At 53.0% G+C, this 21,330-nt stretch overlaps 17 protein-coding genes across 17 annotated transcripts; 4 read left to right on the top strand and 13 right to left on the bottom strand.

The window, feature by feature from the left end:
* Positions 1-457: 457 nt before the first annotated feature.
* On the bottom strand, positions 458-769 carry LOC145895641 (histone H4). Its single transcript, XM_082984439.1, has one exon. The coding sequence runs from the start codon at positions 767-769 to the stop codon at positions 458-460; it is 312 nt and encodes a 103-aa protein (XP_082840565.1).
* A 2,165-nt stretch (positions 770-2,934) lies between these two features.
* Positions 2,935-3,294, bottom strand: LOC145895640 (histone H2B.2-like). The gene has a single exon (XM_082984438.1). It carries the CDS (start codon positions 3,292-3,294, stop codon positions 2,935-2,937), a length of 360 nt encoding a protein of 119 aa, XP_082840564.1.
* Positions 3,295-3,662: 368 nt separating this feature from the next.
* LOC145895639 (histone H2AX) lies at positions 3,663-4,040 on the top strand. Its single transcript, XM_082984437.1, has one exon. It carries the CDS (start codon positions 3,663-3,665, stop codon positions 4,038-4,040), a length of 378 nt encoding a protein of 125 aa, XP_082840563.1.
* Positions 4,041-4,423: 383 nt separating this feature from the next.
* Positions 4,424-4,834, bottom strand: LOC145894482 (histone H3). The gene has a single exon (XM_082983090.1). It carries the CDS (start codon positions 4,832-4,834, stop codon positions 4,424-4,426), a length of 411 nt encoding a protein of 136 aa, XP_082839216.1.
* Positions 4,835-5,149: 315 nt separating this feature from the next.
* LOC145895638 (histone H4) lies at positions 5,150-5,461 on the bottom strand. The gene has a single exon (XM_082984436.1). The coding sequence runs from the start codon at positions 5,459-5,461 to the stop codon at positions 5,150-5,152; it is 312 nt and encodes a 103-aa protein (XP_082840562.1).
* Positions 5,462-7,626: 2,165 nt separating this feature from the next.
* LOC145895637 (histone H2B.2-like) lies at positions 7,627-7,986 on the bottom strand. Its single transcript, XM_082984434.1, has one exon. It carries the CDS (start codon positions 7,984-7,986, stop codon positions 7,627-7,629), a length of 360 nt encoding a protein of 119 aa, XP_082840560.1.
* Positions 7,987-8,354: 368 nt separating this feature from the next.
* On the top strand, positions 8,355-8,732 carry LOC145895636 (histone H2AX). The gene has a single exon (XM_082984433.1). The coding sequence runs from the start codon at positions 8,355-8,357 to the stop codon at positions 8,730-8,732; it is 378 nt and encodes a 125-aa protein (XP_082840559.1).
* A 389-nt stretch (positions 8,733-9,121) lies between these two features.
* Positions 9,122-9,532, bottom strand: LOC145894483 (histone H3). The gene has a single exon (XM_082983091.1). It carries the CDS (start codon positions 9,530-9,532, stop codon positions 9,122-9,124), a length of 411 nt encoding a protein of 136 aa, XP_082839217.1.
* Positions 9,533-9,847: 315 nt separating this feature from the next.
* On the bottom strand, positions 9,848-10,159 carry LOC145895635 (histone H4). Its single transcript, XM_082984432.1, has one exon. It carries the CDS (start codon positions 10,157-10,159, stop codon positions 9,848-9,850), a length of 312 nt encoding a protein of 103 aa, XP_082840558.1.
* Positions 10,160-12,324: 2,165 nt separating this feature from the next.
* LOC145894294 (histone H2B.2-like) lies at positions 12,325-12,693 on the bottom strand. Its single transcript, XM_082982832.1, has one exon. It carries the CDS (start codon positions 12,682-12,684, stop codon positions 12,325-12,327), a length of 360 nt encoding a protein of 119 aa, XP_082838958.1. The 5' UTR covers positions 12,685-12,693.
* Positions 12,694-14,614: 1,921 nt separating this feature from the next.
* On the top strand, positions 14,615-14,992 carry LOC145895633 (histone H2AX). Its single transcript, XM_082984431.1, has one exon. It carries the CDS (start codon positions 14,615-14,617, stop codon positions 14,990-14,992), a length of 378 nt encoding a protein of 125 aa, XP_082840557.1.
* A 383-nt stretch (positions 14,993-15,375) lies between these two features.
* Positions 15,376-15,786, bottom strand: LOC145894304 (histone H3). Its single transcript, XM_082982845.1, has one exon. The coding sequence runs from the start codon at positions 15,784-15,786 to the stop codon at positions 15,376-15,378; it is 411 nt and encodes a 136-aa protein (XP_082838971.1).
* Positions 15,787-16,100: 314 nt separating this feature from the next.
* On the bottom strand, positions 16,101-16,412 carry LOC145894290 (histone H4). Its single transcript, XM_082982829.1, has one exon. The coding sequence runs from the start codon at positions 16,410-16,412 to the stop codon at positions 16,101-16,103; it is 312 nt and encodes a 103-aa protein (XP_082838955.1).
* Positions 16,413-18,600: 2,188 nt separating this feature from the next.
* Positions 18,601-18,969, bottom strand: LOC145893900 (histone H2B.2-like). The gene has a single exon (XM_082982291.1). The coding sequence runs from the start codon at positions 18,958-18,960 to the stop codon at positions 18,601-18,603; it is 360 nt and encodes a 119-aa protein (XP_082838417.1). The 5' UTR covers positions 18,961-18,969.
* A 359-nt stretch (positions 18,970-19,328) lies between these two features.
* Positions 19,329-19,706, top strand: LOC145893934 (histone H2AX). Its single transcript, XM_082982339.1, has one exon. It carries the CDS (start codon positions 19,329-19,331, stop codon positions 19,704-19,706), a length of 378 nt encoding a protein of 125 aa, XP_082838465.1.
* A 383-nt stretch (positions 19,707-20,089) lies between these two features.
* On the bottom strand, positions 20,090-20,500 carry LOC145894305 (histone H3). Its single transcript, XM_082982846.1, has one exon. The coding sequence runs from the start codon at positions 20,498-20,500 to the stop codon at positions 20,090-20,092; it is 411 nt and encodes a 136-aa protein (XP_082838972.1).
* Positions 20,501-20,814: 314 nt separating this feature from the next.
* On the bottom strand, positions 20,815-21,126 carry LOC145894421 (histone H4). The gene has a single exon (XM_082983008.1). The coding sequence runs from the start codon at positions 21,124-21,126 to the stop codon at positions 20,815-20,817; it is 312 nt and encodes a 103-aa protein (XP_082839134.1).
* Positions 21,127-21,330: the final 204 nt, after the last annotated feature.

Genomic DNA, 21,330 nt, shown 5'->3' with positions numbered 1-21,330 from the left:
TTCTCTTAGCCCTAACAAGGGCCGCCAATCAACAAGGGGTCTTCTGAAGTTTCTTCAGGTGCCGCCCTTCACTGAAGAAATCTTCAAGAAATATCTTCACACGCTGTTTATTCGTTTCCTGACAAATCTTCTCTTTTCTTTCTTCCGAGAAACGGTCTCGTCGGTACTTCTTCAGTAAACGAATGATGCCCACCGGCCGTTCGGACGGCGTTTATATACTTTCGCGCCGCTTTCCTATTGGCCCGCGCTAAATTCACCCTTCAACCAATCGGCGCCTGGCTTTGTTTGCCGCCGCCGCCGCCGCCGGCAAGAACAAAACGCGAAGGGCCACCTCTCAAAACCGGGAACAAAAAACAACTCACACGCCAAGTAACCAAACTATTCTCTCACGATTAAAGTGTGGGTGGCCCTGAAAAGGGCCGATTGCTGATGTTGTGGTCGCGAAACCGAGACGAGCTCAACCGCCGAATCCGTAGAGTGTGCGTCCCTGGCGTTTCAACGCGTACACCACGTCGAGCGCGGTGACGGTCTTCCTTTTGGCGTGCTCGGTGTAAGTGACGGCGTCCCGAATGACGTTCTCAAGGAAGACCTTGAGCACGCCGCGAGTCTCCTCGTAGATAAGTCCCGAGATACGCTTCACACCGCCACGACGTGCGAGACGCCTGATCGCCGGCTTGGTAATGCCTTGGATGTTGTCTCGAAGTACTTTGCGATGACGCTTTGCGCCTCCCTTTCCCAGTCCTTTTCCTCCTTTGCCTCGTCCTGACATGATGATGAGTAACGCGCTATTTGCTCGATTGAAACAAGTGACACGAATTGGAAATCGCCCGGCCCACCGCGACTAAGTAGCCAGTTTTCGTACCTCCGCGAAACAAAACAGAAAAATTCGTCCGTTTGGGGCGCCAAAGAGCATACTTAAAGGTAGTCAGTCAGTCGGTCGGCCCTCCCTCCGTCTGGCCGGGCAACCCGGCCTTCGTTTTGAGCTGGTGGCTCGCTTCTCTCTTTTGCACAAAGTTGAGTGGCCCTGAAAAGAGCCGTTTGTTATGATGCGGACCCCCCGCCGACTTCGGTGCTCACTTTTTCGCTGCCGGCTTCTTGGCACTGGGCTTCTTTGCCGGTTTTTTGGCGGCCGGCTTTTTGGCCTTCACTGCGCTCTTTTTGGCAGGCGATTTCTTTCCAGCCGCTGCCTTTTTGCTCGCAGGTTTCTTTGCGGCTGACTTTTTCGGCGACGCGGTCTTTTTGGCGGCAGTCTTCTTGCTGCTGGAAGCAGGCTTCTTGGCCGCGGCCTTTTTGCCAGCCGACTTCTTGGTGCCGGTCTCCTTCTTCGTCGCTGCTGCGGCCGGCTTCTTGGCAACCGCTTGCTTTGGCTTCTTTGCCTTGGTCTTCTTCTTTGGCGCTTCGGCCGAGGCCTTGCTGGCAAGCTTGAAGGAGCCAGAAGCGCCCACGCCCTTGGTGCGGGTAAGCACGTCTTGCGTCACCATTCGCTTCAAAGCCAACTTGATGTGACTTTCGGGCGTGTTGCTCACCTTGTAGTTGGCCTTGACGTATTTGACGATGGCTTGGCGAGACGAGCCGTTGCGTTCCTTCAGCTGCGCGATGGCAGCCTTAATCATCACCGCGTAGGTGGGGTGTGCCGCGGGCGCGGCGGGCTTCCTGCTGCTTTGCTTCTTCGAGTCCGTCATGATTCTTGATGATCTCTTGGGTAAGTAAGTAAGTAACTCGACGTGAGTGCGTGCGTAGGTGCTTCCAAAGTGAAGAAATAGCTTTTGGCAGCCGCGAGACAACGCCGTCCTTTTTTAGAGCGTTTACGGACCAACGCGAAACGATGTTTGCCACCGTCGTTGTATCGGTCGGTAGACTTGCTGGTATTGTGCTAGCAATCAAGAAGTACGGTCGTCGTACGTTTGGTACACGCGCGCATTCGCAACGATTGCTGTACAGGGGCCTAGTGCGATGCCTCACCCAATTACCCACGCGAACTCAGGTCATCGCGACCACCGCTAACGCCACGGGTGGCGGAGAGGTGGGGCGCCAAGGGCTGCGAAAGGCCCAGTCGCCGTGGCTTGCACTGGCGTGGCGGCCGTCGCGCTTTAGGAACGAAGTACAACTGTTCCGTGGCGCGGCGGGTGGCCTGCATCGCCGCTTTGCAACGAACTTAGGCTTGGGGAGTATGAGCAAATCGAGAAATGGCCTGCGTCGCGTGACCGCTTAGTACAGGAAAAAACTGCAGAAAATCAAAGCCGGACTGGTGGCGAGGACATGTCGCGACCCAAAATTAATAGCTTAGAAAGTCTGTGGAAATGTGGAAAAAGTTGTAAGAGAGAACTTGTTTGCAGAATGCAAGACGAAAATTTTTTATGACCCTCACTCAAAATGCAGGTGTGCTGTAAGCTTACAACTCGACCACCCGTGGCTTCAAAATTTGTGGACTTCGATTTTATGACAAAGCGTCGATTTTCCGTTAAGGCGATAAATATAAACAATTGCAAAACAAGTAGTAAATGAAACTTTTATCGCAACGTACCGAAATTGTTGGAAAGCAGTAACAAGCAGTAAAGTTACATGTAAAGTTACAAGGCAGCAGTTTACCAATCAAGGCCTCCAGCTGCGCAGATAATTGGTTTGGGTTCGTTTTCGCCTCTCAACCAAATTACACTCAAAATCGAGGGATTGAGTGAAACAACAAACTTGTCGCTCGAATTTACTTGACAGAACAAACTTTTCAAAAAAATTGAATAAAATAAGTTAAGTTGTAAATGGCTACGCGTGGTAGCGGGGCGCGACGATTGCGTTTCCCGCAGATAAAGTGGCGGCGGCGCCGGTCTGCGCAATATTATCATTGAATTGAAAGGTTCCAAATGATTCTCCCTCGCAACAAGCGGGTGGCTCTGAAAAGAGCCGTTCTGTTGTTGAGTCGGGCGATCGATCGCTTGCTCACTTGGAGCTGGTGTACTTGGTGACGGCCTTGGTACCTTCGGACACTGCGTGCTTGGCCAACTCGCCGGGCAAGAGCAGGCGGACCGCGGTTTGGATCTCGCGACTGCTCACCGTTGAACGCTTGTTGTACAGGGCCAAGCGCGACGCCTCACCAGCGATGCGCTCAAACACGTCGCTCACAAACGAGTTCATGATGTTCATGGCGCGGCTCGAGATTCCGGTGTCGGGATGTACCTGCTTGAGCACCTTGTACACGTAGATGCTGAAGCTTTCCTTTCGCTTACGCCTGCGCTTCTTGTGCTTGTCGGCGGGCGTCTGCTTCTTCACTGCCTTCTTTGTGCCTTTGCTGGCTGCCATTTTCGCGGTTAAATTTTTTTTTCAAACAACACGAATGTGTGAAGCTCCCCGTGTCGGACCGTATTTATATTTGCCACATGCAAATGAGCATTCGAAGCGTGCAGCCAATGGAATAAGCCGAATGGAGGATCGTTGTTGCGATTGGCCGCCGGGCATGCAAATAAGCCATTGTTGAAATTTGAACAAACCAGACTACATAGCCAATCAAAAATGTTTCACTAACTTCCTCGATTTCGATTGGTTGTCGACCGATCGGCTTCGACAAAATCGAGTAGCTATAAAACCACGACCGAAGCGTGCGCGAGCATTCGATCGAATTCGTTTTTTACTTCAGTTACGTTTACTACCGAAGCAAATAAACAGCAAGCATGTCAGGCAGAGGCAAAGGAGGAGGCAAGTCCAAGGCAAAGCCAAAGAGCAGGTCGTCCCGTGCTGGACTGCAATTTCCCGTAGGCCGTGTTCACCGACTTTTGCGACAAGGTCACTACTCAGAGCGTGTTGGTGCCGGTGCGCCAGTGTACTTGGCCGCCGTCCTCGAGTACCTCAGCGCTGAGGTGCTAGAGTTGGCCGGCAACGCGGCCCGTGACAACAAGAAGACTCGTATCATCCCGCGTCACCTGCAGTTGGCCATCCGCAACGACGAGGAACTCAACAAGTTGCTCGGCTCGGTTACCATTGCACAGGGCGGCGTGCTGCCAAACATCCAAGCCGTACTTTTGCCCAAAAAGACCTCGAAGAAGGCGTAAGGGCAAGGGAGCTCGCGCAACCATTAACGGCTCTTTTCAGAGCCACCCAATTTTTAGGAATAAGAGAAAACTTGTGCCTTGCTGCCGTTTCGCTACTCATCAAATATACCCAAATAAATATATCCCTTGCAACACAACGCTGCGGCTGCGGCGGCGGCGGCCACCATGACATTTTTTAACCCAAAATTTCCCTCCACCAATCACCACCCGCTGTTTCGTCACGCACTCTGAATATCGTGACGCAGGTCTACGCAAAAACGAACTAACTACTAGAACTAGACACCCACATTCATTCAGATTTATCCAAATTTCTCTTTAGCCAATAATTAGGTGGCTCTGAAAAGAGCCGTTTCGTTTAGTTGGCGCCCGCCCCCCTGCTGTGCTTAGGCACGTTCACCGCGAATTCGCCGTGCCAGCTGGATGTCCTTGGGCATGATCGTCACCCGTTTCGCGTGGATCGCACACAAGTTGGTGTCCTCGAAGAGCCCGACCAGGTAGGCTTCGCTGGCCTCCTGCAGGGCCATCACGGCGCTGCTCTGGAAGCGGAGATCGGTCTTGAAGTCCTGCGCGATCTCGCGCACCAGCCTCTGGAAGGGCAGCTTGCGGATGAGAAGCTCGGTCGACTTCTGGTAACGCCTGATCTCACGCAAAGCCACGGTTCCCGGTCGGTAACGATGGGGCTTCTTCACACCCCCGGTTGCTGGTGCACTTTTGCGAGCGGCCTTGGTGGCCAGCTGCTTGCGCGGTGCCTTGCCACCGGTAGATTTGCGAGCGGTTTGCTTGGTTCTTGCCATCTTTTTTGAACGGTCTCGTCGGTACTTCTTCAGTAAACGAATGATGCCCACCGGCCGTTCGGACGGCGTTTATATACTTTCGCGCCGCTTTCCTATTGGCCCGCGCTAAATTCACCCTTCAACCAATCGGCGCCTGGCTTTGTTTGCCGCCGCCGCCGCCGCCGGCAAGAACAAAACGCGAAGGGCCACCTCTCAAAACCGGGAACAAAAAACAACTCACACGCCAAGTAACCAAACTATTCTCTCACGATTAAAGTGTGGGTGGCCCTGAAAAGGGCCGATTGCTGATGTTGTGGTCGCGAAACCGAGACGAGCTCAACCGCCGAATCCGTAGAGTGTGCGTCCCTGGCGTTTCAACGCGTACACCACGTCGAGCGCGGTGACGGTCTTCCTTTTGGCGTGCTCGGTGTAAGTGACGGCGTCCCGAATGACGTTCTCAAGGAAGACCTTGAGCACGCCGCGAGTCTCCTCGTAGATAAGTCCCGAGATACGCTTCACACCGCCACGACGTGCGAGACGCCTGATCGCCGGCTTGGTAATGCCTTGGATGTTGTCTCGAAGTACTTTGCGATGACGCTTTGCGCCTCCCTTTCCCAGTCCTTTTCCTCCTTTGCCTCGTCCTGACATGATGATGAGTAACGCGCTATTTGCTCGATTGAAACAAGTGACACGAATTGGAAATCGCCCGGCCCACCGCGACTAAGTAGCCAGTTTTCGTACCTCCGCGAAACAAAACAGAAAAATTCGTCCGTTTGGGGCGCCAAAGAGCATACTTAAAGGTAGTCAGTCAGTCGGTCGGCCCTCCCTCCGTCTGGCCGGGCAACCCGGCCTTCGTTTTGAGCTGGTGGCTCGCTTCTCTCTTTTGCACAAAGTTGAGTGGCCCTGAAAAGAGCCGTTTGTTATGATGCGGACCCCCCGCCGACTTCGGTGCTCACTTTTTCGCTGCCGGCTTCTTGGCACTGGGCTTCTTTGCCGGTTTTTTGGCGGCCGGCTTTTTGGCCTTCACTGCGCTCTTTTTGGCAGGCGATTTCTTTCCAGCCGCTGCCTTTTTGCTCGCAGGTTTCTTTGCGGCTGACTTTTTCGGCGACGCGGTCTTTTTGGCGGCAGTCTTCTTGCTGCTGGAAGCAGGCTTCTTGGCCGCGGCCTTTTTGCCAGCCGACTTCTTGGTGCCGGTCTCCTTCTTCGTCGCTGCTGCGGCCGGCTTCTTGGCAACCGCTTGCTTTGGCTTCTTTGCCTTGGTCTTCTTCTTTGGCGCTTCGGCCGAGGCCTTGCTGGCAAGCTTGAAGGAGCCAGAAGCGCCCACGCCCTTGGTGCGGGTAAGCACGTCTTGCGTCACCATTCGCTTCAAAGCCAACTTGATGTGACTTTCGGGCGTGTTGCTCACCTTGTAGTTGGCCTTGACGTATTTGACGATGGCTTGGCGAGACGAGCCGTTGCGTTCCTTCAGCTGCGCGATGGCAGCCTTAATCATCACCGCGTAGGTGGGGTGTGCCGCGGGCGCGGCGGGCTTCCTGCTGCTTTGCTTCTTCGAGTCCGTCATGATTCTTGATGATCTCTTGGGTAAGTAAGTAAGTAACTCGACGTGAGTGCGTGCGTAGGTGCTTCCAAAGTGAAGAAATAGCTTTTGGCAGCCGCGAGACAACGCCGTCCTTTTTTAGAGCGTTTACGGACCAACGCGAAACGATGTTTGCCACCGTCGTTGTATCGGTCGGTAGACTTGCTGGTATTGTGCTAGCAATCAAGAAGTACGGTCGTCGTACGTTTGGTACACGCGCGCATTCGCAACGATTGCTGTACAGGGGCCTAGTGCGATGCCTCACCCAATTACCCACGCGAACTCAGGTCATCGCGACCACCGCTAACGCCACGGGTGGCGGAGAGGTGGGGCGCCAAGGGCTGCGAAAGGCCCAGTCGCCGTGGCTTGCACTGGCGTGGCGGCCGTCGCGCTTTAGGAACGAAGTACAACTGTTCCGTGGCGCGGCGGGTGGCCTGCATCGCCGCTTTGCAACGAACTTAGGCTTGGGGAGTATGAGCAAATCGAGAAATGGCCTGCGTCGCGTGACCGCTTAGTACAGGAAAAAACTGCAGAAAATCAAAGCCGGACTGGTGGCGAGGACATGTCGCGACCCAAAATTAATAGCTTAGAAAGTCTGTGGAAATGTGGAAAAAGTTGTAAGAGAGAACTTGTTTGCAGAATGCAAGACGAAAATTTTTTATGACCCTCACTCAAAATGCAGGTGTGCTGTAAGCTTACAACTCGACCACCCGTGGCTTCAAAATTTGTGGACTTCGATTTTATGACAAAGCGTCGATTTTCCGTTAAGGCGATAAATATAAACAATTGCAAAACAAGTAGTAAATGAAACTTTTATCGCAACGTACCGAAATTGTTGGAAAGCAGTAACAAGCAGTAAAGTTACATGTAAAGTTACAAGGCAGCAGTTTACCAATCAAGGCCTCCAGCTGCGCAGATAATTGGTTTGGGTTCGTTTTCGCCTCTCAACCAAATTACACTCAAAATCGAGGGATTGAGTGAAACAACAAACTTGTCGCTCGAATTTACTTGACAGAACAAACTTTTCAAAAAAATTGAATAAAATAAGTTAAGTTGTAAATGGCTACGCGTGGTAGCGGGGCGCGACGATTGCGTTTCCCGCAGATAAAGTGGCGGCGGCGCCGGTCTGCGCAATATTATTATTGAATTGAAAGGTTCCAAATGATTCTCCCTCGCAACAAGCGGGTGGCTCTGAAAAGAGCCGTTCTGTTGTTGAGTCGGGCGATCGATCGCTTGCTCACTTGGAGCTGGTGTACTTGGTGACGGCCTTGGTACCTTCGGACACTGCGTGCTTGGCCAACTCGCCGGGCAAGAGCAGGCGGACCGCGGTTTGGATCTCGCGACTGCTCACCGTTGAACGCTTGTTGTACAGGGCCAAGCGCGACGCCTCACCAGCGATGCGCTCAAACACGTCGCTCACAAACGAGTTCATGATGTTCATGGCGCGGCTCGAGATTCCGGTGTCGGGATGTACCTGCTTGAGCACCTTGTACACGTAGATGCTGAAGCTTTCCTTTCGCTTACGCCTGCGCTTCTTGTGCTTGTCGGCGGGCGTCTGCTTCTTCACTGCCTTCTTTGTGCCTTTGCTGGCTGCCATTTTCGCGGTTAAATTTTTTTTTCAAACAACACGAATGTGTGAAGCTCCCCGTGTCGGACCGTATTTATATTTGCCACATGCAAATGAGCATTCGAAGCGTGCAGCCAATGGAATAAGCCGAATGGAGGATCGTTGTTGCGATTGGCCGCCGGGCATGCAAATAAGCCATTGTTGAAATTTGAACAAACCAGACTACATAGCCAATCAAAAATGTTTCACTAACTTCCTCGATTTCGATTGGTTGTCGACCGATCGGCTTCGACAAAATCGAGTAGCTATAAAACCACGACCGAAGCGTGCGCGAGCATTCGACCGAATTCGTTTTTTACTTCAGTTACGTTTACTACCGAAGCAAATAAACAGCAAGCATGTCAGGCAGAGGCAAAGGAGGAGGCAAGTCCAAGGCAAAGCCAAAGAGCAGGTCGTCCCGTGCTGGACTGCAATTTCCCGTAGGCCGTGTTCACCGACTTTTGCGACAAGGTCACTACTCAGAGCGTGTTGGTGCCGGTGCGCCAGTGTACTTGGCCGCCGTCCTCGAGTACCTCAGCGCTGAGGTGCTAGAGTTGGCCGGCAACGCGGCCCGTGACAACAAGAAGACTCGTATCATCCCGCGTCACCTGCAGTTGGCCATCCGCAACGACGAGGAACTCAACAAGTTGCTCGGCTCGGTTACCATTGCACAGGGCGGCGTGCTGCCAAACATCCAAGCCGTACTTTTGCCCAAAAAGACCTCGAAGAAGGCGTAAGGGCAAGGGAGCTCGCGCAACCATTAACGGCTCTTTTCAGAGCCACCCAATTTTTATGAATAAGAGAAAACTTGTGCCTTGCTGCCGTTTCGCTACTCATCAAATATACCCAAATAAATATATCCCTTGCAACACAACGCTGCGGCTGCGGCGGCGGCGGCGGCCACCACCATGACATTTTTTAACCCAAAATTTCCCTCCACCAATCACCACCCGCTGTTTCGTCACGCACTCTGAATATCGTGACGCAGGTCTACGCAAAAACGAACTAACTACTAGAACTAGACACCCACATTCATTCAGATTTATCCAAATTTCTCTTTAGCCAATAATTAGGTGGCTCTGAAAAGAGCCGTTTCGTTTAGTTGGCGCCCGCCCCCCTGCTGTGCTTAGGCACGTTCACCGCGAATTCGCCGTGCCAGCTGGATGTCCTTGGGCATGATCGTCACCCGTTTCGCGTGGATCGCACACAAGTTGGTGTCCTCGAAGAGCCCGACCAGGTAGGCTTCGCTGGCCTCCTGCAGGGCCATCACGGCGCTGCTCTGGAAGCGGAGATCGGTCTTGAAGTCCTGCGCGATCTCGCGCACCAGCCTCTGGAAGGGCAGCTTGCGGATGAGAAGCTCGGTCGACTTCTGGTAACGCCTGATCTCACGCAAAGCCACGGTTCCCGGTCGGTAACGATGGGGCTTCTTCACACCCCCGGTTGCTGGTGCACTTTTGCGAGCGGCCTTGGTGGCCAGCTGCTTGCGCGGTGCCTTGCCACCGGTAGATTTGCGAGCGGTTTGCTTGGTTCTTGCCATCTTTTTTGAACGGTCTCGTCGGTACTTCTTCAGTAAACGAATGATGCCCACCGGCCGTTCGGACGGCGTTTATATACTTTCGCGCCGCTTTCCTATTGGCCCGCGCTAAATTCACCCTTCAACCAATCGGCGCCTGGCTTTGTTTGCCGCCGCCGCCGCCGCCGGCAAGAACAAAACGCGAAGGGCCACCTCTCAAAACCGGGAACAAAAAACAACTCACACGCCAAGTAACCAAACTATTCTCTCACGATTAAAGTGTGGGTGGCCCTGAAAAGGGCCGATTGCTGATGTTGTGGTCGCGAAACCGAGACGAGCTCAACCGCCGAATCCGTAGAGTGTGCGTCCCTGGCGTTTCAACGCGTACACCACGTCGAGCGCGGTGACGGTCTTCCTTTTGGCGTGCTCGGTGTAAGTGACGGCGTCCCGAATGACGTTCTCAAGGAAGACCTTGAGCACGCCGCGAGTCTCCTCGTAGATAAGTCCCGAGATACGCTTCACACCGCCACGACGTGCGAGACGCCTGATCGCCGGCTTGGTAATGCCTTGGATGTTGTCTCGAAGTACTTTGCGATGACGCTTTGCGCCTCCCTTTCCCAGTCCTTTTCCTCCTTTGCCTCGTCCTGACATGATGATGAGTAACGCGCTATTTGCTCGATTGAAACAAGTGACACGAATTGGAAATCGCCCGGCCCACCGCGACTAAGTAGCCAGTTTTCGTACCTCCGCGAAACAAAACAGAAAAATTCGTCCGTTTGGGGCGCCAAAGAGCATACTTAAAGGTAGTCAGTCAGTCGGTCGGCCCTCCCTCCGTCTGGCCGGGCAACCCGGCCTTCGTTTTGAGCTGGTGGCTCGCTTCTCTCTTTTGCACAAAGTTGAGTGGCCCTGAAAAGAGCCGTTTGTTATGATGCGGACCCCCCGCCGACTTCGGTGCTCACTTTTTCGCTGCCGGCTTCTTGGCACTGGGCTTCTTTGCCGGTTTTTTGGCGGCCGGCTTTTTGGCCTTCACTGCGCTCTTTTTGGCAGGCGATTTCTTTCCAGCCGCTGCCTTTTTGCTCGCAGGTTTCTTTGCGGCTGACTTTTTCGGCGACGCGGTCTTTTTGGCGGCAGTCTTCTTGCTGCTGGAAGCAGGCTTCTTGGCCGCGGCCTTTTTGCCAGCCGACTTCTTGGTGCCGGTCTCCTTCTTCGTCGCTGCTGCGGCCGGCTTCTTGGCAACCGCTTGCTTTGGCTTCTTTGCCTTGGTCTTCTTCTTTGGCGCTTCGGCCGAGGCCTTGCTGGCAAGCTTGAAGGAGCCAGAAGCGCCCACGCCCTTGGTGCGGGTAAGCACGTCTTGCGTCACCATTCGCTTCAAAGCCAACTTGATGTGACTTTCGGGCGTGTTGCTCACCTTGTAGTTGGCCTTGACGTATTTGACGATGGCTTGGCGAGACGAGCCGTTGCGTTCCTTCAGCTGCGCGATGGCAGCCTTAATCATCACCGCGTAGGTGGGGTGTGCCGCGGGCGCGGCGGGCTTCCTGCTGCTTTGCTTCTTCGAGTCCGTCATGATTCTTGATGATCTCTTGGGTAAGTAAGTAAGTAACTCGACGTGAGTGCGTGCGTAGGTGCTTCCAAAGTGAAGAAATAGCTTTTGGCAGCCGCGAGACAACGCCGTCCTTTTTTAGAGCGTTTACGGACCAACGCGAAACGATGTTTGCCACCGTCGTTGTATCGGTCGGTAGACTTGCTGGTATTGTGCTAGCAATCAAGAAGTACGGTCGTCGTACGTTTGGTACACGCGCGCATTCGCAACGATTGCTGTACAGGGGCCTAGTGCGATGCCTCACCCAATTACCCACGCGAACTCAGGTCATCGCGACCACCGCTAACGCCACGGGTGGCGGAGAGGTGGGGCGCCAAGGGCTGCGAAAGGCCCAGTCGCCGTGGCTTGCACTGGCGTGGCGGCCGTCGCGCTTTAGGAACGAAGTACAACTGTTCCGTGGCGCGGCGGGTGGCCTGCATCGCCGCTTTGCAACGAACTTAGGCTTGGGGAGTATGAGCAAATCGAGAAATGGCCTGCGTCGCGTGACCGCTTAGTACAGGAAAAAACTGCAGAAAATCAAAGCCGGACTGGTGGCGAGGACATGTCGCGACCCAAAATTAATAGCTTAGAAAGTCTGTGGAAATGTGGAAAAAGTTGTAAGAGAGAACTTGTTTGCAGAATGCAAGACGAAAATTTTTTATGACCCTCACTCAAAATGCAGGTGTGCTGTAAGCTTACAACTCGACCACCCGTGGCTTCAAAATTTGTGGACTTCGATTTTATGACAAAGCGTCGATTTTCCGTTAAGGCGATAAATATAAACAATTGCAAAACAAGTAGTAAATGAAACTTTTATCGCAACGTACCGAAATTGTTGGAAAGCAGTAACAAGCAGTAAAGTTACATGTAAAGTTACAAGGCAGCAGTTTACCAATCAAGGCCTCCAGCTGCGCAGATAATTGGTTTGGGTTCGTTTTCGCCTCTCAACCAAATTACACTCAAAATCGAGGGATTGAGTGAAACAACAAACTTGTCGCTCGAATTTACTTGACAGAACAAACTTTTCAAAAAAATTGAATAAAATAAGTTAAGTTGTAAATGGCTACGCGTGGTAGCGGGGCGCGACGATTGCGTTTCCCGCAGATAAAGTGGCGGCGGCGCCGGTCTGCGCAATATTATCATTGAATTGAAAGGTTCCAAATGATTCTCCCTCGCAACAAGCGGGTGGCTCTGAAAAGAGCCGTTCTGTTGTTGAGTCGGGCGATCGATCGCTTGCTCACTTGGAGCTGGTGTACTTGGTGACGGCCTTGGTACCTTCGGACACTGCGTGCTTGGCCAACTCGCCGGGCAAGAGCAGGCGGACCGCGGTTTGGATCTCGCGACTGCTCACCGTTGAACGCTTGTTGTACAGGGCCAAGCGCGACGCCTCACCAGCGATGCGCTCAAACACGTCGCTCACAAACGAGTTCATGATGTTCATGGCGCGGCTCGAGATTCCGGTGTCGGGATGTACCTGCTTGAGCACCTTGTACACGTAGATGCTGAAGCTTTCCTTTCGCTTACGCCTGCGCTTCTTGTGCTTGTCGGCGGGCGTCTGCTTCTTCACTGCCTTCTTTGTGCCTTTGCTGGCTGCCATTTTCGCGGTTAAATTTTTTTTTCAAACAACACGAATGTGTGAAGCTCCCCGTGTCGGACCGTATTTATATTTGCCACATGCAAATGAGCATTCGAAGCGTGCAGCCAATGGAATAAGCCGAATGGAGGATCGTTGTTGCGATTGGCCGCCGGGCATGCAAATAAGCCATTGTTGAAATTTGAACAAACCAGACTACATAGCCAATCAAAAATGTTTCACTAACTTCCTCGATTTCGATTGGTTGTCGACCGATCGGCTTCGACAAAATCGAGTAGCTATAAAACCACGACCGAAGCGTGCGCGAGCATTCGATCGAATTCGTTTTTTACTTCAGTTACGTTTACTACCGAACAGCAAAGAAGGCAAGTTAGAATCTGGCTCTTAGCCCTTGGATTATACATACATTGGATTATATCATCTGGGATCTTCCGGAACTTACTCCAGGACCACAAACCCAAGGTGAGAAGTTAGACAAGCTACCTTATAGAATTGCGGACTGAAGTATGGCAGGTGCTACAAATCCTGCAGGCACGTCTTACGCTGCAGTAGCGGCCCATAACGCTGAAAACCCTAACAATGATCCCTTTCGCATTGAGCGAGATGGTGAGGTAGAGGCTAGATTTAATCCCGGGCTGAACCGGGAGGCGATCTACGGCCTCCTCAAAACATGTAACTTTGCGATAAGAAACCTAAATGGTATTAACCTTCTCCCCAATGGGAAAGTTATATTTTATACCATCAATGATGCACAAGCGAAACTATTGGCTAAGAAGATCACCGACTCCTCGTCGGCGGTCTACGCTAACGCGTGGACCAATGACGAGGAGAGGGTCGTCATCAGCTATGTTCCCCCTAAGATAAAGCAGCAGCCGATCCAGGCACTGTTGAACAACTATGCTCCAGTGTCCCGGGGTTGGAGGCTGTACGATCAATACCGTATCAGCAATGGTAAAAGAGCTTTCATCATGAAAAGGTCTGTTCTACAACATAACCCCATCCCCAGAGAGCTCAAGCTCGGGGAACACGTGGTTTCGGCCTTCCATGTATCGCAGCCACCGCACTGCGACCATTGCAAGGCCGATGGCCACAACAAAGAAAATTGCGCCATCCTCCAAGAAAAGAAAAAGAAGAAAGATACTAACAAGAACCCTGAAAAAGACCAAAGCAAAGATCAACCCAACGACCAAGAGTCTCACTCCACTGAGGATAACGGAGGCACATCTCCATCCTCCTCCGACGAAGACGACTCCTCCTCCTCCTCCTCCTCCTCTTCACCAACTGACATGGAAGTCGGACAAGCAGTTACATCCTCAGCTGTACCTGTTGCCATGCTTCCAGCAAAGTACATACCTGTTATTCTCGAAGCACGTCAAAAACTTCAAGCCCAAACCATGGAACCAGATCACCCTACACCTGACCTCCGACATGTCGATGAAACACCACTACCCACAACGTCTACCCCGTGGAAGTCAGTGGGGACAAGAAAGCAGAAACGCAAGAAAAGCTCCTCACCGAAGAAACAACACACAAAATGCTGCCGCTCTATGTTTCCGACCGAGGAAACAACCCACACCTGCAAATGTGAAAAACATCACCGTCGATGCCCATGTGGTCAGTGGACCACCGCCGCATCCTTTAAAGCCGCTAGATGCCCCAACACCAATTGCCAACGATTGCATATACGGTGCACGTGCGGACGCTATCACGCGATCGCGGAATCGCAGACGTGTCCGTGCGGTATCCGCATACCGCATGACTTCAACGAGACATTGTAATGTGCCCCTTTCTGTGCCTTGTGCAACCCAGTGTCCCTAAATCCTTTTTTTGTTCCTTTTGCGCTTGCGACCTATGTTGTGTTCCTTCGTGGCTGTTGTATTTACTACGTTGCCCGAATAAAATAATTTACTACCGAAGCAAATAAACAGCAAGCATGTCAGGCAGAGGCAAAGGAGGAGGCAAGTCCAAGGCAAAGCCAAAGAGCAGGTCGTCCCGTGCTGGACTGCAATTTCCCGTAGGCCGTGTTCACCGACTTTTGCGACAAGGTCACTACTCAGAGCGTGTTGGTGCCGGTGCGCCAGTGTACTTGGCCGCCGTCCTCGAGTACCTCAGCGCTGAGGTGCTAGAGTTGGCCGGCAACGCGGCCCGTGACAACAAGAAGACTCGTATCATCCCGCGTCACCTGCAGTTGGCCATCCGCAACGACGAGGAACTCAACAAGTTGCTCGGCTCGGTTACCATTGCACAGGGCGGCGTGCTGCCAAACATCCAAGCCGTACTTTTGCCCAAAAAGACCTCGAAGAAGGCGTAAGGGCAAGGGAGCTCGCGCAACCATTAACGGCTCTTTTCAGAGCCACCCAATTTTTAGGAATAAGAGAAAACTTGTGCCTTGCTGCCGTTTCGCTACTCATCAAATATACCCAAATAAATATATCCCTTGCAACACAACGCTGCGGCTGCGGCGGCGGCGGCCACCATGACATTTTTTAACCCAAAATTTCCCTCCACCAATCACCACCCGCTGTTTCGTCACGCACTCTGAATATCGTGACGCAGGTCTACGCAAAAACGAACTAACTACTAGAACTAGACACCCACATTCATTCAGATTTATCCAAATTTCTCTTTAGCCAATAATTAGGTGGCTCTGAAAAGAGCCGTTTCGTTTAGTTGGCGCCCGCCCCCCTGCTGTGCTTAGGCACGTTCACCGCGAATTCGCCGTGCCAGCTGGATGTCCTTGGGCATGATCGTCACCCGTTTCGCGTGGATCGCACACAAGTTGGTGTCCTCGAAGAGCCCGACCAGGTAGGCTTCGCTGGCCTCCTGCAGGGCCATCACGGCGCTGCTCTGGAAGCGGAGATCGGTCTTGAAGTCCTGCGCGATCTCGCGCACCAGCCTCTGGAAGGGCAGCTTGCGGATGAGAAGCTCGGTCGACTTCTGGTAACGCCTGATCTCACGCAAAGCCACGGTTCCCGGTCGGTAACGATGGGGCTTCTTCACACCCCCGGTTGCTGGTGCACTTTTGCGAGCGGCCTTGGTGGCCAGCTGCTTGCGCGGTGCCTTGCCACCGGTAGATTTGCGAGCGGTTTGCTTGGTTCTTGCCATCTTTTTTGAACGGTCTCGTCGGTACTTCTTCAGTAAACGAATGATGCCCACCGGCCGTTCGGACGGCTTTATATACTTTCGCGCCGCTTTCCTATTGGCCCGCGCTAAATTCACCCTTCAACCAATCGGCGCCTGGCTTTGTTTGCCGCCGCCGCCGCCGCCGGCAAGAACAAAACGCGAAGGGCCACCTCTCAAAACCGGGAACAAAAAACAACTCACACGCCAAGTAACCAAACTATTCTCTCACGATTAAAGTGTGGGTGGCCCTGAAAAGGGCCGATTGCTGATGTTGTGGTCGCGAAACCGAGACGAGCTCAACCGCCGAATCCGTAGAGTGTGCGTCCCTGGCGTTTCAACGCGTACACCACGTCGAGCGCGGTGACGGTCTTCCTTTTGGCGTGCTCGGTGTAAGTGACGGCGTCCCGAATGACGTTCTCAAGGAAGACCTTGAGCACGCCGCGAGTCTCCTCGTAGATAAGTCCCGAGATACGCTTCACACCGCCACGACGTGCGAGACGCCTGATCGCCGGCTTGGTAATGCCTTGGATGTTGTCTCGAAGTACTTTGCGATGACGCTTTGCGCCTCCCTTTCCCAGTCCTTTTCCTCCTTTGCCTCGTCCTGACATGATGATGAGTAACGCGCTATTTGCTCGATTGAAACAAGTGACACGAATTGGAAATCGCCCGGCCCACCGCGACTAAGTAGCCAGTTTTCGTACCTCCGCGAAACAAAACAGAAAAATTCGTCCGTTTGGGGCGCCAAAGAGCATACTTAAAGGTAGTCAGTCAGTCAGTCAGTCGGTCGGCCTGCCGGCCCGCCCTCCCTCCCTCCGTCTGGCCGGGCACCCCGGCCTTCGTTTTGAGCTGGTGGCTCGCTTCTCTCTTTTGCACAAAGTTGAGTGGCCCTGAAAAGAGCCGTTTGTTATGATGCGGACCCCCCGCCGACTTCGGTGCTCACTTTTTCGCTGCCGGCTTCTTGGCACTGGGCTCTTTGCCGGTTTTTTGGCGGCCGGCTTTTTGGCCTTCACTGCGCTCTTTTTGGCAGGCGATTTCTTTCCAGCCGCTGCCTTTTTGCTCGCAGGTTTCTTTGCGGCTGACTTTTTCGGCGACGCGGTCTTTTTGGCGGCAGTCTTCTTGCTGCTGGAAGCAGGCTTCTTGGCCGCGGCCTTTTTGCCAGCCGACTTCTTGGTGCCGGTCTCCTTCTTCGTCGCTGCTGCGGCCGGCTTCTTGGCAACCGCTTGCTTTGGCTTCTTTGCCTTGGTCTTCTTCTTTGGCGCTTCGGCCGAGGCCTTGCTGGCAAGCTTGAAGGAGCCAGAAGCGCCCACGCCCTTGGTGCGGGTAAGCACGTCTTGCGTCACCATTCGCTTCAAAGCCAACTTGATGTGACTTTCGGGCGTGTTGCTCACCTTGTAGTTGGCCTTGACGTATTTGACGATGGCTTGGCGAGACGAGCCGTTGCGTTCCTTCAGCTGCGCGATGGCAGCCTTAATCATCACCGCGTAGGTGGGGTGTGCCGCGGGCGCGGCGGGCTTCCTGCTGCTTTGCTTCTTCGAGTCCGTCATGATTCTTGATGATCTCTTGGGTAAGTAAGTAAGTAACTCGACGTGAGTGCGTGCGTAGGTGCTTCCAAAGTGAAGAAATAGCTTTTGGCAGCCGCGAGACAACGCCGTCCTTTTTTAGAGCGTTTACGGACCAACGCGAAACGATGTTTGCCACCGTCGTTGTATCGGTCGGTAGACTTGCTGGTATTGTGCTAGCAATCAAGAAGTACGGTCGTCGTACGTTTGGTACACGCGCGCATTCGCAACGATTGCTGTACAGGGGCCTAGTGCGATGCCTCACCCAATTACCCACGCGAACTCAGGTCATCGCGACCACCGCTAACGCCACGGGTGGCGGAGAGGTGGGGCGCCAAGGGCTGCGAAAGGCCCAGTCGCCGTGGCTTGCACTGGCGTGGCGGCCGTCGCGCTTTAGGAACGAAGTACAACTGTTCCGTGGCGCGGCGGGTGGCCTGCATCGCCGCTTTGCAACGAACTTAGGCTTGGGGAGTATGAGCAAATCGAGAAATGGCCTGCGTCGCGTGACCGCTTAGTACAGGAAAAAACTGCAGAAAATCAAAGCCGGACTGGTGGCGAGGACATGTCGCGACCCAAAATTAATAGCTTAGAAAGTCTGTGGAAATGTGGAAAAAGTTGTAAGAGAGAACTTGTTTGCAGAATGCAAGACGAAAATTTTTTATGACCCTCACTCAAAATGCAGGTGTGCTGTAAGCTTACAACTCGACCACCCGTGGCTTCAAAATTTGTGGACTTCGATTTTATGACAAAGCGTCGATTTTCCGTTAAGGCGATAAATATAAACAATTGCAAAACAAGTAGTAAATGAAACTTTTATCGCAACGTACCGAAATTGTTGGAAAGCAGTAACAAGCAGTAAAGTTACATGTAAAGTTACAAGGCAGCAGTTTACCAATCAAGGCCTCCAGCTGCGCAGATAATTGGTTTGGGTTCGTTTTCGCCTCTCAACCAAATTACACTCAAAATCGAGGGATTGAGTGAAACAACAAACTTGTCGCTCGAATTTACTTGACAGAACAAACTTTTCAAAAAAATTGAATAAAATAAGTTAAGTTGTAAATGGCTACGCGTGGTAGCGGGGCGCGACGATTGCGTTTCCCGCAGATAAAGTGGCGGCGGCGCCGGTCTGCGCAATATTATCATTGAATTGAAAGGTTCCAAATGATTCTCCCTCGCAACAAGCGGGTGGCTCTGAAAAGAGCCGTTCTGTTGTTGAGTCGGGCGATCGATCGCTTGCTCACTTGGAGCTGGTGTACTTGGTGACGGCCTTGGTACCTTCGGACACTGCGTGCTTGGCCAACTCGCCGGGCAAGAGCAGGCGGACCGCGGTTTGGATCTCGCGACTGCTCACCGTTGAACGCTTGTTGTACAGGGCCAAGCGCGACGCCTCACCAGCGATGCGCTCAAACACGTCGCTCACAAACGAGTTCATGATGTTCATGGCGCGGCTCGAGATTCCGGTGTCGGGATGTACCTGCTTGAGCACCTTGTACACGTAGATGCTGAAGCTTTCCTTTCGCTTACGCCTGCGCTTCTTGTGCTTGTCGGCGGGCGTCTGCTTCTTCACTGCCTTCTTTGTGCCTTTGCTGGCTGCCATTTTCGCGGTTAAATTTTTTTTTCAAACAACACGAATGTGTGAAGCTCCCCGTGTCGGACCGTATTTATATTTGCCACATGCAAATGAGCATTCGAAGCGTGCAGCCAATGGAATAAGCCGAATGGAGGATCGTTGTTGCGATTGGCCGCCGGGCATGCAAATAAGCCATTGTTGAAATTTGAACAAACCAGACTACATAGCCAATCAAAAATGTTTCACTAACTTCCTCGATTTCGATTGGTTGTCGACCGATCGGCTTCGACAAAATCGAGTAGCTATAAAACCACGACCGAAGCGTGCGCGAGCATTCGATCGAATTCGTTTTTTACTTCAGTTACGTTTACTACCGAAGCAAATAAACAGCAAGCATGTCAGGCAGAGGCAAAGGAGGAGGCAAGTCCAAGGCAAAGCCAAAGAGCAGGTCGTCCCGTGCTGGACTGCAATTTCCCGTAGGCCGTGTTCACCGACTTTTGCGACAAGGTCACTACTCAGAGCGTGTTGGTGCCGGTGCGCCAGTGTACTTGGCCGCCGTCCTCGAGTACCTCAGCGCTGAGGTGCTAGAGTTGGCCGGCAACGCGGCCCGTGACAACAAGAAGACTCGTATCATCCCGCGTCACCTGCAGTTGGCCATCCGCAACGACGAGGAACTCAACAAGTTGCTCGGCTCGGTTACCATTGCACAGGGCGGCGTGCTGCCAAACATCCAAGCCGTACTTTTGCCCAAAAAGACCTCGAAGAAGGCGTAAGGGCAAGGGAGCTCGCGCAACCATTAACGGCTCTTTTCAGAGCCACCCAATTTTTAGGAATAAGAGAAAACTTGTGCCTTGCTGCCGTTTCGCTACTCATCAAATATACCCAAATAAATATATCCCTTGCAACACAACGCTGCGGCTGCGGCGGCGGCGGCCACCATGACATTTTTTAACCCAAAATTTCCCTCCACCAATCACCACCCGCTGTTTCGTCACGCACTCTGAATATCGTGACGCAGGTCTACGCAAAAACGAACTAACTACTAGAACTAGACACCCACATTCATTCAGATTTATCCAAATTTCTCTTTAGCCAATAATTAGGTGGCTCTGAAAAGAGCCGTTTCGTTTAGTTGGCGCCCGCCCCCCTGCTGTGCTTAGGCACGTTCACCGCGAATTCGCCGTGCCAGCTGGATGTCCTTGGGCATGATCGTCACCCGTTTCGCGTGGATCGCACACAAGTTGGTGTCCTCGAAGAGCCCGACCAGGTAGGCTTCGCTGGCCTCCTGCAGGGCCATCACGGCGCTGCTCTGGAAGCGGAGATCGGTCTTGAAGTCCTGCGCGATCTCGCGCACCAGCCTCTGGAAGGGCAGCTTGCGGATGAGAAGCTCGGTCGACTTCTGGTAACGCCTGATCTCACGCAAAGCCACGGTTCCCGGTCGGTAACGATGGGGCTTCTTCACACCCCCGGTTGCTGGTGCACTTTTGCGAGCGGCCTTGGTGGCCAGCTGCTTGCGCGGTGCCTTGCCACCGGTAGATTTGCGAGCGGTTTGCTTGGTTCTTGCCATCTTTTTTGAACGGTCTCGTCGGTACTTCTTCAGTAAACGAATGATGCCCACCGGCCGTTCGGACGGCTTTATATACTTTCGCGCCGCTTTCCTATTGGCCCGCGCTAAATTCACCCTTCAACCAATCGGCGCCTGGCTTTGTTTGCCGCCGCCGCCGCCGCCGGCAAGAACAAAACGCGAAGGGCCACCTCTCAAAACCGGGAACAAAAAACAACTCACACGCCAAGTAACCAAACTATTCTCTCACGATTAAAGTGTGGGTGGCCCTGAAAAGGGCCGATTGCTGATGTTGTGGTCGCGAAACCGAGACGAGCTCAACCGCCGAATCCGTAGAGTGTGCGTCCCTGGCGTTTCAACGCGTACACCACGTCGAGCGCGGTGACGGTCTTCCTTTTGGCGTGCTCGGTGTAAGTGACGGCGTCCCGAATGACGTTCTCAAGGAAGACCTTGAGCACGCCGCGAGTCTCCTCGTAGATAAGTCCCGAGATACGCTTCACACCGCCACGACGTGCGAGACGCCTGATCGCCGGCTTGGTAATGCCTTGGATGTTGTCTCGAAGTACTTTGCGATGACGCTTTGCGCCTCCCTTTCCCAGTCCTTTTCCTCCTTTGCCTCGTCCTGACATGATGATGAGTAACGCGCTATTTGCTCGATTGAAACAAGTGACACGAATTGGAAATCGCCCGGCCCACCGCGACTAAGTAGCCAGTTTTCGTACCTCCGCGAAACAAAACAGAAAAATTCGTCCGTTTGGGGCGCCAAAGAGCATACTTAAAGGTAGTCAGTCAGTCAGTCAGTCGGTCGGCCTGCCGGCCCGCCCTCCCTCCCT

The sequence above is a fragment of the Ascidia mentula genome, chromosome 3 (genome assembly GCF_947561715.1).
Source record: "Ascidia mentula chromosome 3, kaAscMent1.1, whole genome shotgun sequence".
NCBI classification, from domain to species: Eukaryota; Metazoa; Chordata; class Ascidiacea; order Phlebobranchia; family Ascidiidae; genus Ascidia; species Ascidia mentula.
Note: the sequence above shows the minus strand (reverse complement) of the source record. Positions and strands in the feature narration are given on the sequence as shown.